This window comes from Hemitrygon akajei, chromosome 1 (assembly GCF_048418815.1).
Source record: "Hemitrygon akajei chromosome 1, sHemAka1.3, whole genome shotgun sequence".
In the NCBI taxonomy this organism is placed as follows: Eukaryota; Metazoa; Chordata; class Chondrichthyes; order Myliobatiformes; family Dasyatidae; genus Hemitrygon; species Hemitrygon akajei.
In genome coordinates, this window is record NC_133124.1 from 188,356,761 (window position 1) to 188,371,163 (window position 14,403).

The following is a 14,403-nucleotide window of genomic DNA, read 5'->3' on the forward strand; positions in this document are numbered from 1 at the left end:
CAGGTACACTCAGGGCAGTTTACCCTCTAACTTAAGTCTATTTATAGTGACCAATTAACCTTCTAACTAGCGCACCTTTGGGATGTGGAAGGAAACCAGAACACCCGGGCGGAACAGGGAGAACTTGCAAACTTCACGAAGACAGCACCCGAGGACAGGATTGAACCTGGGGCTTTAGGGCTATCAGTACTAGCGCGGTGTTGTGCATTTCTTGTTTTGCGTCGGACGCTAGTGATAGACCGGAGAGTCCCACTATCACATTCTACACTGCACATGTACGATACAAGAATGGGTGACAACGCAGCCCAAGCCTCTCTCAGCACCGTGCAGGAGGGTGTGCTGGGAATGGCTGCTACTGGCACAAAGGAGTAAAGCTCAGCGCAGATGGGGTCCTTTCACACCAGACCGAGGGGGTGAGATCTCTGCATCGAAGAGGGACGGGCTCTGGTCTGTCTTACGGGAGCTCGGATTTTGCTGATGACCTCGGTTTGAGCAGTGGTTCGAGAGCCATCGATACGTGCCCGTGACTTCACTTACTCGACAATTGATCCATTGACTTTCTGACACACTCCTCATCTCGCTCTCCACTCTCTTTGCCTGTCACTGACAAGTCTCAGAGCTTCACACTGAGCGGAGATAACTCTCAACACGGGCCATTGTTAGCGAGGAATTAATATGCAGGGGACTGACCAGCTGGAGCGACCGAGGGCAGGCCTGGAATGTTAAGTGGGTAGCAGCCCTGAAGTGCCCCCTCCCTCCCGACCTGATTTGCCCACTCACGAACGTGAATAGTCCGGATTAAAGGCTTGGGGAGAAATCCGCTGTCGGTCGGAGCTCGAGAGCCGCCACTCTGAGGGATTAATTAGCCCCTGCCGGGATGTTTCTGCCCTGGATCCTCTTGCTGTGCCTGTCAGTGGAGGCAAAGTGGTCCAGAGACTCCAAATGCCCGGCGACCTGCTCCTGCACGAGGGACAGCGCGTTCTGCGTGGGCGCCAAATCCATCCCGCAAACCTTCGCTGGGGACCTGATCGCCATGTGAGTACAACCTGTTGCTCCCAAGTTAGAAAAGGGGATGATGGGCCGAATATCCACTGAGACCTGCGTCATAATCTTTACATCTTAACATCCTCATCATTTCCCTGTTTGAATCGCACCCTCCTGGCACCTAACCCTCTACTCCCCTCCTTCACTACCATTCAGGGCCCCAAACAGTCCCTCCAGCTGAGGGAAACCAAGTCAAATGAAATTTGTCATCAGAGTGCATTCATGTCACCAAATAGGACCCTGGGATTCTGTTCCTGCGGGCATACTCAGCAAATCGATAGAACAGTAACTGTAAACAGGATCAATGAACAACAAACTGTGCAAATACAGATAGAAATAAATAGCAATACATAACGAGAGGATGAAATAACAGGATAAAGAGCCCTGAAAGTGAGATCAGCGGATGCGGGAACACCATTATCCTCCTGTGTTCAGGAGCCGGATGGGTGAGGGGTAGTAACTGTTCTTGAACCTGGTGCTGCGAGTCCTGAGGCTCTTGTATCTTCTACCTGATGGCGCAAAACGGCGTGGCCTGGGCGATGAGGATCCTTGATGATGGATGCTACTTTTCTACGGCAACATTTCATGTAGATTTGCTCAATGGCTGGGAGAGCTTAACCCGTGGGCCGAATCCATTAGCTTTTCTTCACTTAACCAGTGAGTCTGTTGGGGGTCATATCTTGCATCCGGTGTTTAAAAATATAACTGATCCGAGACTGCTCCTTCCAGATTTTGTGCCCTTCTTCTGGAAAGGCTTCAGTGAAACCCAACGTAGGCTGGGGCTTCATCGAGAACTTTTGCTCTGTCCGCCACAAAAGGCAGCATTTTCTGGTGGCCACCCATTTTAATTCCACTTCCCATTCCCATTCTGACACGTCAGCCCACGGCCTCTTGGACCTCCTCTACAGTCACTATGATATAATAACCATATAACAATTACAGCACGGAAACAGGCCATCTCGGCCCTTCTAGTCCGTGCCGAACACTTACTCTCACCTAGTCCCACCAACCCGCACTCAGCCCATAACCCTTCATTCCTTTCCTGTCCATATACCTATCCAATTTTGCTTTAAATTACAATATCGAACCTGCCTCTACCACTTCTATTAGAAGCTCATTCCACACAGCTACCACTCTTTGAGTAAAGAAATTCCCCCTCATGTTACCCTTAAACTTTTGCCCCCTAACTCTCAACTCATGTCCTCTTGTTTGAATCTCCCCTACTCTCAATGGAAAAAGCCTATCCACGTCAACTCTATCTATCCCCCTCATAATTTTAAATACCTCTATCAAGTCCCCCACTCAACCTTCTACGCTCCAAAGAATAAAGACCTAACTTGTTCAACCTTTCCCTGTAACTTAGGTGCTGAAACCCAGGTAACATTCTAGTAAACCTTCTCTGTACTCTCTCTATTTTGTTGACATCTTTCCTATAATTCAGTGACCAGAACTGTACACAATACTCCAAATTCGGCCTTACCAATGCCTTGTACAATTTTAACATTACATCCCAACTCCTATACTCAATGCTCTGATTTATGAAGGCCAACATACCAAAAGCTTTCTTCACCACCCTATCCACATGAGATTCCACCTTCAGGGAACTATGCACCATTATTCCTAGATCACTCTGTTCTACTGCATTCTTCAATGCCCTACCATTTACCATGTATGTCCTATTTGGATTATTCCTACCAAAATGTAGCACCTCACACTTATCAGCATTAAACTCCATCTGCCATCGCTCAGCCCACTCTTCTAACTGGCCTAAATCTCTCTGCAAACTTTGAAAACCTACTTCATTATCCACAACACCACCTACCTTAGTATCATCTGCATATTTACTAATCCAATTTACCACCCCATCATCTAGATCATTAATGTGTATGACAAACAACTTTGGACCCAGTACAGATCCCTGAGGCACACCACTAGTCACCGGCCTCCAACCTGACAAACAGTTATCCACCACTACTCTCTGGCATCTCCCATCCAGCCACTTTTGAATCCATTTTACTACTTCAATATTAATACCTAACGATTGAACCTTCCTAACTAACCTTCCATGTGGAACCTTGTCAAAGGCCTTACTGAAGTCCATATAACAACATCCACTGCTTTACCCTCGTCAACTTTCCTCGTAACCTCTTCAAAAAATTCAATAAGATTTGTCAAATATGACTTTCCACGCACAAATCCATGTTGACTGTTCCTAATCAGACCCTGTCTATCCAGCTAGTTATATATACTATCTCTAAGAATACTTTCCATTGATTTACCCACCACTGACGTCAAACTGACAGGCCTATAATTGCTAGGTTTACTCTCCACCCAAAACGTTGACTGGATATCCCCCTCCGGAGATGCTGGCTGTCAAGCTGAGATCCTGATCCTCCAGCGTTTTCTGTGTGTTGCTCTGGATTTCCAGCGTCTGTAGAATCTCTTGTGTTTAAAAATATAACTGATCCAAAAGACTCTTCCTTCCAGATTTCCAAGTTTCCTCCGGAAAGGCTTCAGTAACATTCTCACAAACCAAAACTGGGCGGTACAGTGGCAATTTCGGATTAGGGCACAGACTTCAGGAAGTTTTTGATAAAGGGTCTTTGACCTCAAACATCAGCCTGTTGCTCTCCGTTCGACATCCTGCGTTTTTATTTCTGATTTACAATAGCGTGGGTAGTAGAGCCATTGCCCCACAGCATATGTTCCCCCTATGACTGTACGGGTTTGCCCGGAGTGCCCCAGCTCCCTCCCGCTTTCCAGTTTTTTGGAGCATTAATTGGCAGCTGTAAATAGTCCCCAGTGTGTAGGTGAGAGGAAAACCTGGAAGGAGTTGATCAGAATGTTGAGAGAATAAAGAAAGACTAATGTAGGACTGGTGTAAAGGGGTGGTTCATGTTCAGTATGGGCTCAGTGGGCCGAATAGCCTGTTTCTGTCCTGCAACTCTCCCTGACTACTTGCTGCGTCATTAATTTCTTTACCTGGTCTAGGTCACATTGATCAGTGACCATCATGTCCAGAGTCCCTTCAGGCAGATGTGAAGCACCCTGCAGCATTCTCACATTAACTGTCAGTGACACCCCACCCCCCTGCACAGCAGGCCGAGGACAGAATCAGAGTCATAGAGCGATACAGGCCCTTCAGTCCATGCCAACCACATTGCCCACCCAGCTAGTCCCAATTTCCAACTTTCGGCCCAGCTCCCTGCAAACCCCAAGCCTCCATGTACCTATCGTGTATTTCTTAAGTGCTTCTGATATTATACTACTTGGCCCACCTTGACCACTTCAAATCGAATCAAAATCAGGTGTAATTGTCATTCAAACCATGCAGGTATACAGCTGAACAGGACAGCATTCCTCTGGGGCCAAGGTGCAAAACATTCGAAATAGCAAGCAAACTTCAAAATGGCAAGTAACATTCAAAACAGCGAGTAACATAATTCAAAATAGCGAGCAAAGTAGAATATTCACTCGAAAAAAAAAACATATGCATAGTCCAAGACCCTGAGCAGCAATGTCCAGCAATCAGTGGTTCAATCTCACAGCAGTGTACAGACACACACAATCTAGCCTGTCATTCCAAGGCTCGAATGTAGGAGGGTAGCACCTACAGGAGAGGCCAGAGTCCAGCCAAGTACAGACACCACTCTGTAGCGCTTTTGTGTTTCTCACCTGGTCTGCAGCAGTAGGCAAGCCCGAGGCTTAAAGCCTAGTCCTCGCTACAGCCGAGGCCACACAGCTCCCACGTCACCTGTCCCTCCACCAGACTAGGATAACAGGCCTGTGGCAACTTACATTATCACTGTCCAAAAGAGTCTCATGATCGCAACTGGAATGTCCAAGGCAATCTCCCACGGGTTATACGGCACCGACTTCAATGCTTCTGAGTAGCAGGCAGGAGCATGGTCTCCGCCAAACCAGACTGGCTCCTCGGACACGCTGAGGAGCTCCTCTGATATCCCAATGGGCTCCCCCGATATCCCGGCCAGCTCCTCCGATGTCCTGTCCAGCTCCTTCTCCAACATCACAGCCGGTCCCTTCGACACCTCAGAAGAAAAGGAAGCACCTTTGTCCGGCCCCCGAGAGGCCGCTGTGTTCACACGTGCTGCCATCTTACTGGAAATTGCACTTCCTCTGGCAGCTCGATTCAAATGCTTACCATCATCTGTGTGAGGAAGTTGCCCCTCTTAAAATCTTTCCTCTCTTGCCTGAAAAGTCCCCTAGTTTTGGATTCCCAAACCTTTGGGCAAAGAATTTTACCATCCACCTTTTCTATGTACTCAAGTTCCAAAATCTACAAGTTCGCCCCTCATTCTGCTGTGCTCAAAGTAATAACGAACTTGCATGACCAGCCTCTCCCCTGTAATACAGACCTGTAGCCCTGGCAACATCTTTGTAAATCTTTTCTGTACTTGTTCCTGTTTAACTCCATCACCCTGTAACAGGGCGACCTGACCTGTACACAGTATTCCTCAGCAACAACCTACACAATTGCAACATAATACCCCATCTCCTATACTCAATGCCCCTCCTCCAATGCTCAATGCCCCCGCTCCTATGCCCAATGCCCCTGCTCCTATGCCCAATGCCCCAGCTCCTGTACTCAATGGCCTGACTGATGCAGACCAGTATGCCTTCATCAGCCATCAGGGTTTTGAACCAAAGGGGATAACTTCACCCAACTTCACTCACCCCATCACTGAATAGTTCCCACAACCTATGGACTCAATTTTAAGGGCTCCATCTAATGATCTCAATATTTATTGCTTATTTGTTTATTGATTATTAGTAGTAGTAGCAGTATTATTATTATTTCTTTTATTTTTCTCACTTTTTGTATTTGCACAATTGTTGTCTTTTGACATTGGTTGTTTGTCCGTCCTGTTGAGTGGGGTCTTCCATTGATTCCATTGTGTTTCTTGTATTTACCGTGAATGTCCATAAGAAAATGAATCTCAGGGTTGTATATGTGATATATATGTACCTTAATAATAAACTTACTTTGAATTTTGAATCCTTTTTACAACCGTCTAGCTTTTCACTACACTCACTAGTGCCCTACCATTCATTGTATAATTTCTAGCCCAGCTTGACTTTCCAAAGTTCGTTACTTCACGATTCTCTGTATTGAAATTAGTCTCCCACTTCCCTAACGGGTCAAGAACACCCTGTTGTCTACAATAGCCTTCTTCACCATCAGCAATATGTCCTAATTTTGTGTCATCCACAAATTTGCTGATCAAGCCTTGTGCATTTGCACACAAGTCATTTCTGTAAATAATGAATAGAATGACACTGGCATCCATTCCAAGAAACAACCCACATATCTCCTGGGCCTCAAGACACTAGTGTCCAAGGGAACCTAATCTCCCTCTGGCCCTTTTAGTCTGAATATAGCTGTAGAACCTCCTGAGACTCTCATCAGTCTTATCCGCCAGATACCATCTCCTGATGCCCCTTTCATAGTTACCAAGGGGATTCACTCATCCACCACATCCTAAACCCACTGTTTTTTTCTAATTTGACGAGTGTCTCAGTATCTCTCATCAGCCAAGGTCCTGTAAACTTGCCGGTTCAACCCTTCGTTCAAACTTGAGTATGAGTCTCTGAGAAACATGATAGCACACGGTTTAAGGCCTCACACTTGCCATTCGCTCTTTTCCTTCAGACTGGTTCACCCTGCAAAATCCTGTCAAATTCCCTCAAATTTAGCTCTGCTTCAGTTTGGAACCCCAACCCGTGGACCTGCCCTATCCTCGTCCATCACTGCCTTAAAATTAGTAGAATTATGGTAACCAGAGCCACAGTGCCCCTGACTGCCAGTTCAGGCACTTGCCCTGCCTTGTTCCCAAAGTGGAAGTCCAGTATTGCATCTTCCTGAGTGAGGCCCTTTTTATATTGAATCAGGAAACTTCCCTGGATGCAATTCACATGTTGGTGAACTACAGTGGCCCTGTCAATACCAGGGAAATTAAAATTTCCCATTAATACGACCGTGTTACTCTTACAGCTATGGGTGATTTCTCTTCACATCTGCTCCTCAAGTTCCCACTGACTATTGGGGGGGTGGGGGGTGGTCTATAATACAGCCACACTGGAGTGACCCTCCTCCGCATTTCTAGATTTTACTCATATGGCCTCACTGGACAATACCCCAAAGAATGGCATCCTTTCTTTAGTACTGCTATGGCATTGTCCCTCATCAAAAAGGCAACAAGCCCTCTTCGTATCCCAGCACCCGTCACATCAGTGGTATCTGTATCCTGGGATATCGAGCGCCATCTCTGCCTTTCCCTCAACTGCAATATCCCAGTCCTTAGACCCAATCCATGTTCTGAGTTTATCCACCTTACCTGTGCAGTTTAACAGAATATTATTTACCCTCCTAGTTACCCGAATCACTAAACTTGCTCACACTGGCTGCTGCTCTATCCCATGACTTGCTCCTGCTCAGAATCCCACCCACCCTTAATCCTTACGGTGGAGCACCAGCAAGGATATTAATTGCACACTTTCCCTCTCGTACAGGTCATTTCTACCCTTGAAGGCATCCTAGCGGTCCAAGGAGCTGAGGCCCGGCCCCCTGCACCGGCTGCTCAGCCGGGAATTCAGCTGGCCTATCCTTCTATTCCTGACCTCAGGTGCATGAGGCACTGAGGGTAATCTGGAGGAAACTCCCCTTTGAGGTCCCGCTTCTTACCTAATTCCCTGTGCTCATTCTGAGCACCTCCTTCTGTGTTCTACCTACCCCGGTTGTACCAATGCGCTCAACAACCTCAGGCTGGTCACCTCCCCATGCAAGAATGTTCAGCAGCCACTCAAGACACCCTCAACCCTGGCACCCAGGAGGCAACACACCTTCCTGGCGTCTCTTCTGCAGCTGCAGAATCTCCGTCCTGCCCCTGTCACTATCGAGTCTCCCATCACTGTCACCCAGTCTGACTGTATCCTTTCCCTCTGAGCCTCAGAGCCAGTCACAGTGGCAGACGTCTGATCTCCCAGTAGTACCCAAAGAGGTAAACCTTCTACCTAAAGTCTTTACCTTGACTGCGACCTCCTCAGTAAAAGCTGTCAGCTTTCCCTCGGCCCCCAAGTACATCCAACCCCATTTCCCTTATCTTTAACCTGAACAGCAAAATAAAACTTTACCCATTCTCCTCACCAATGATTCACTCTCAGTCCCAACGCCTGGACGCATCACAGCTTGGTAAGACAACTGCTCTGCCCAAGACAGCAAGAAATTGTAGAGGATTGTTTGCCGGGTGCTTCCAGTGTTCTCAGCCAACACCTGCTCCTGATGCCTGCATTCAGTCTGAATTCTGTACGTGAGCACCGCATATGAGATTTCAGTGGAAGCACTGTAGGTGAGATCAGTGTACATTTCAGGCCCATGTGCAGAGCTCTCAACACTGTGTATCTATAACAGCACATTGTGCATTATGCATTTAACACCAGTGTATTTAATAAAATGTATACATTTGTTGGTGTAACATACCGAAGAGGTAAACCTGTTAGGATGAGAATGGTCACGGGGAACCTTGCACTGTCTGCCATTTGACCATGGCTTATTCAGTACCCATTCTGCTGCCTTCTCCCATAACCTTTGACACCCTTACTAATCAAGAACCTGTTCACCTCTGCTTAAAATACACCCAATGGCTTGGCCTCCACAATCATCTGTGGCAATGAATTCCACAGATTTACCACCCTTTGGTTAAAGAAATTCCTATTCAGCTCTTTTCTATAGAGACGTTCTTTGATCCCAGGCTCTCCCACTTTTGGAAACATCCTCTCCACATACACTCTATCCAGGCTTCTTCTACTCCATTGTCCCTAGCTACTCAACAAGACACCAATGAGTGTTATGTTGGGACCTTGACTGTAAAGGTCTATCCATGACTTTCAATATTGATGGCTGAGAGCTTCAGGTTACTAGGTGTAAATATCACCAAGATTTCCTACTGGAACCATGCAGGCATCATGGCCAAGAGAGCACAGCAATGCCTCTATTTCCTTACAAGACTGAGGAAGTTCAATATTTCCCCAATGATTTTCTCCAAGTTTTTATCTGCACTAAAGAAAGCCCCTATCTCAATGCCCTGAGTGTGACAACTGTTCTGCTCAAGACAGCAAGAAATCGTAGAGAGTTGTGAATACAGCGCAGTCCATCGTGAAAACCAGCATCTCCTCATCTGACTCCATCTACACATCCGGCTGCCTTGTGATAGCAGGCAACATAATCAAGGACCCTTTCTTTACTGGTCATTCTCCCTTCTTTGCTCTCCTGTCAGGCAGAAGACTTGAACATTAGAAAACACGAATCCCCAGGACCAAGGACTGCTTCTATCCCGCTATCTCCAGGTTCTCAAAAGGGCTTCTCATGCATGAATAGATGAACTCTTGATATCCCAGTCAACCTTGTTATGGCCTTTTCACTCCCCTTACACCTGCTAACTCATTACCATTCAGGGCTCTAAACAGTCCTTCCAGGTGAGGCGACACTTCACCTGTGAGTCTATTGGGGTCATTTAATGTGTTTGGTGCTCCCAGTGTGGCCTCTTGTATATCGGTGAGACCCGATGTAGATTGGGAAACTGCTTCACCAAGCATCTATGCTCCATCCACCAGAACAAGCGGGATCTCCCAGTGGCCACCCATTTTAATTCCATTTCCCATTCCCATTCCGATATGTCCATACATGGTCTCCTCCACTGTTGAGATAAGGCCACACTTAGGTTGGAGTTTTTCTGTCTGGGTAGCCTCCAACCTGATGGCATGAACATCAATTTCTCAAACTACTGGTAATGCCCCTCACCACCCCTTCTCCTTCTCTATTTCCCATCCCCTTTTCCCTCTCATGTTATCTCCTTGCCCATCCATCACCTCCCTCGGGAGCTCCTCCCCACCCCCCTTTTTCTTTCTTCCATGGCTTTCTGTCTCTTTCATCAATCAACTTCCTAGCTCTTTGCTTAATCCCTCCCCTCCAAGTTTCACCTATTGACTGGCACTTCTCTCTCCCCTCCCCCCCCCCCAACTTTCAAATCTACTCCTCAACTTCTCTGCCAAAGGGTTTCAGCCCGAAATGTTGACTGTACTTTTTTCCATAGATGCTGCCTGGCCTGCTGAGTTCCTCCAGCATTTTGTAAATGCTGCTTGGACTTCCAGCATCTGCAGATTTTCTCTTGTTTTAGAAGATTTTCATTGTATGTGACAATAATAGACCAGATCCAGTTCCATTTCCTTTCTGAACGCCACTCTACTCCAAGCTGAACAAGGAGGGGCACAGTTGTGTCATTGTGATCGAACTTTTGCCCCCTCCCCCAACAGCAATGGGGGGGGTGCTCAGAGTACAGAAGTGAGCAGTGATTTTGGATGAGCAGGCTCACCTGTGGAGGGGGGGGGGGTGCTTTTGTGTTTGGAAGTGGGGCAGCAACATTCCTATAACAAATGGTGGTCAAGGAGCCTCTGCTCAACTTGATCTCCATTTGTCTTTTTCAAAAATACACTTTATTCATGCAGCATTTCATCTCTCTGTCTGTTCAGTCAGAGTCTCTGTAGAATTCATCATGCTATCAGTTCAAAATCAGTCTCTTGTGATATATCACCACTCATGTTTCCTCCTTGGACAATGCACCCAGAACCATTTGATTCCTGTACATTATTCATCCTGTTTACAACACAGGGACAAAATTATAAGTTAGTAGTTCCATCCAAAGCGATTTAGACCCACAACCTTTCAGTGATTGGCTGCGGAGGGTATTTACTTCTCGCAGTTTTCCGTCAGCTTGTTCATCTGTACAAGCTGAAATAAACACGGGATTCACTTGATTGTTGGTTGCTTATGTATTCATCACGCACATAGGGTTTAGGATCCAGTCCGGGATTGGATTGTTGTTCAGAGCCAACTGCAGGGGGCCCGGGCATGCAGCAAACCACGGACTGGATTATACCAGCTGAAAATCAAATATGAAAATAATAAGCTAGTACTTAAAACCTTTTCTTTAACGTCCAACCATCCAGTGCTTGCATCCAGTTCCACATTCCAACCGACAAAGCTCCTTGCAACAAGATGATGGCTCTTGCTGTGAGTTGACCTTCACTGTTTGGGCCTTGGCTTACTCTGTTTTGTATTCATGTCAAGAAACCCTGTCGGCTTTATATTCTGAAGAAACCCTATTTGCGTGTACACAAAACAAACCTACAGTTATTAGACAAGAAAACTGCATCTTATACATTTAAAAATGTGTATTTTATCTTCTCCATTGGAAATGAATGTAATGTCAGGCAGGGTAAAACAACCTGCACAAGAATTAGACCCAAGAGATTCTGCACATGCTGGAAGTCCAGGTATCAGGAGGCGAATCTGGTGATTCAGGAGGTAGTCTACTGTATCTGGTCTCCCAGTGTGGCCCCTACATTGATGAGACCCAACCTGGGAGACCACTGCTCCATCCACAAGAGGCAGGATTTCCCCATGGCCAACCATTTCAATTTCTATGTCTATTTCCATCCTGACTGACATGTCAGTGCAGGGCCACCTCTTCTGCCTCAAGTTGGAGGAGCTACACCTTGTATTCTGTCTAGGTAGCTACTAACCAGATGGCACGAGCAACGATTTCCGGTAATTTGCACTCCCCCACCTGCCTATCAGCCCCCCTGGGGTCCCTCGTTCTTCCCTTTCTCCCATGGTTGACTTTCCTCTCCTATCAGATCCCTTCATCTTTAACTTTTCCACCTATCACCTCCCAGCTTCTTACTTCATCCCCCTCCCCCATCCACCTGGCTCCACCTATCACCTTCTAGCTTGTACTCCTACCCTTCCTCCTCAGCTTTTTATTCTGGTATCTACTCCCTTCCTATCCGGTCCCGATGAAGGGTCTCAGCCCAAAACGTCGACTATTTATTCACCTCCATAGATGCTGCCTGAATTGCTGAGTTCCTCCAGCATGTTATGTTACTGTGCACGGACTGTTAACCTTGTGCTAAGTCCCCCTGCAGTCACACACCGGGATGGTTGTGTGGGACAACATTTAACCTGAGCTGAGCAGGCTCGGCAAGTGTGTATTCTGTACATAACATGGACTACGTGATCTGTGCGACCGATGATAGTCGTGGGACGTTCATCTACATAATTTGCCCTTTTCACAACCAGTTTCACACTGACAGTAAGATTTAAGACAAAGTAACTCAAAATGGTTTTTGAAAATGAAACATGCCTTGTAGATTTAAAAAAATCTCATTATTCTATTAGTTTTTGACATAAAATATTGATGTTTCTCTTCCAGGACATTTGTGAATGCGAAATTCAGACAAATTCCTGAACGAGCCTTTGCTCACATCCCAACATTGCAGTTCCTGTGAGTATCTGGAAAATGTCTGTGTTGTGCTCAGGGACAAATCTCAGCTTGTCTGAAATTTTAGATTTTTTTCCATTCATGTATAGTGGCCTCCTTAAGAGATCTGGCTTTTCAACCTCCCTGTTTGCTGGAGAAACTGTGGAAACCAAAATGCAAACCATTATCATATTTTCTGGGAATGCTCCATTATCAAAGATTATTGGAGGGGGATACACAATGCCCTACAAGACATCTTTAAATGTGAAATACCCTTAGAAAGTAAGACCATATATTTTGGGTATATACCTCAAGAATGGTTGAAAAGAGATAAATATTTAATGAATATACTGTTGGTGGCTGGTAAAAAGACTCTTACTAGGAAATGGTTATCACAGGAGAGTCCAACTTTAAATGGAAATTACAATGGACATTTACAAAATGGAGAAGATAACAGCATCTGTTAATCATAAGCTGGAACAATTTGATTCATACTGGGAAAAATGATTTAACTACATAATGCTTCATAGGCCTGATTTTATTCTCACAAATCAATGAATATGTTGTAAAAAAAAGATCACTCCCTACTTGTACATAGTTTTCTCCTTTCGCTTGTTCTTTCTTTCCTCTCTTTTCTATAAGTGTAAACCTCAGATAAATATTATGTGGAGATTTGTGGTATATATGACTATATGATATATATGTACAATGTCTGAAACACATCTTATGGAAATGTTTGTTTGTTTGATGATGAACTTCAATAAAAAATAAATTACAAAAAAAAAGAGGTCTGGCTTTTCTGATTGAGGTTATGGAGCCCCAGTCAGACAAGTGGACAACTCTTCCCAGAGCACCAAACGCATGTTGAATTGGAATGATTTCTTTAGGTGTGGGACTGCACAACACTGTAATATCGTAGATAGGATACTCTTGGTCACAACTCGGCACCATTCTCCACTTAATGAAGGCAGATTCATTATCACTGAATACCTCTGACCATCACCTTCCAACTTTACATACAATCTATGCCCGCTTTGAAAGGGAGAATATAACTACAGCTGTGAAGATCCCTGCTGCACCCGGTAACCCTGTGATCTCTGTCTCAGAGGTCAATGTAAAGAGAGTGAACCCTTGCAAGGCGGAAGGTCCCAATGGAGTACCTGGGAAGGCTCTGAAAACTCGTACCAACCAGCTGGTGGGAGTATTCAAGGACATTTTGAATCTCTCACTGCTGCAGGTGGAAGTTCCCACTTGCTTCAAAAAGGCAACAATTATACCAGTGCCTAAGAAGAATAATGTGGGCTGCCTTAATGACTATCGCCTGGTAGCACTCACATCTACAGTTATGAAATGCTTTGAGAGGTTGGTCATGACTAGACTGACCAAGGGCCTGGACCCATTACAATTTGCCTATCGTCACAATAGGTCAATGGCAGACACAATCTCAATGGCTCTTCACATGGCCTTAGACCACCTGGACAACACAAACACTGATGTCAGGATGCTGTTCATCGACTACAGCTCAGCATTTAATACCATCAGTCCCACAATCCTGATTGCGTAGTTACAGAACTTGGGCCTCTGTACCTCCCTCTACAATTGGACCCTTGACTTCCTAACTGGAAGCCCACAATATGTGTGGATTGGTGATAATACCTCCTCCTCGCTGACGATCACCACTGGTGCACCTCAGGGGTGTGTGCTTAGCCCACTGCTCTACTCTCTACACCCATGAATGTGTAGCTAGGCGTAGCCCAAATACCATCTATAAATTTGCTGATGATACAACCATTGTTGGTAGAATCTCAGATGGAGACGAAAGAGCGTACAGAAGTGAGATATGCCAACTAGTGGAGTGGTGCCACAGCAACAACCTGGCTCTCAACGTCAGTAAGACAAAAGAGCTGATTATGGACTTCAGGAAGGGTAAGATGAAGGAACACATACCAATCCTCATAGAGGGATAAGAAGTGGAGAGAGTGAGCAGCTTCAAGTTCCTGGGTGTCAAAATCTCTGAGGACCT

General features: G+C 45.8%; 1 protein-coding gene across 1 annotated transcript in view; it reads left to right on the top strand.

Moving 5' to 3' along the window:
* Nucleotides 1–465: 465 nt before the first annotated feature.
* Nucleotides 466–14,403, top strand: part of lgi3 (leucine-rich repeat LGI family, member 3) — a 44,077-nt gene continuing 30,139 nt past the window's right edge. The window contains exons 1-2 of the mRNA XM_073056827.1: nucleotides 466–1,035; nucleotides 12,333–12,404. Of these exons, the coding sequence (XP_072912928.1) occupies nucleotides 878–1,035; nucleotides 12,333–12,404 (230 nt within the window). The 5' untranslated portion in view covers nucleotides 466–877. The remainder of the gene's footprint in view (nucleotides 1,036–12,332; nucleotides 12,405–14,403) is intronic.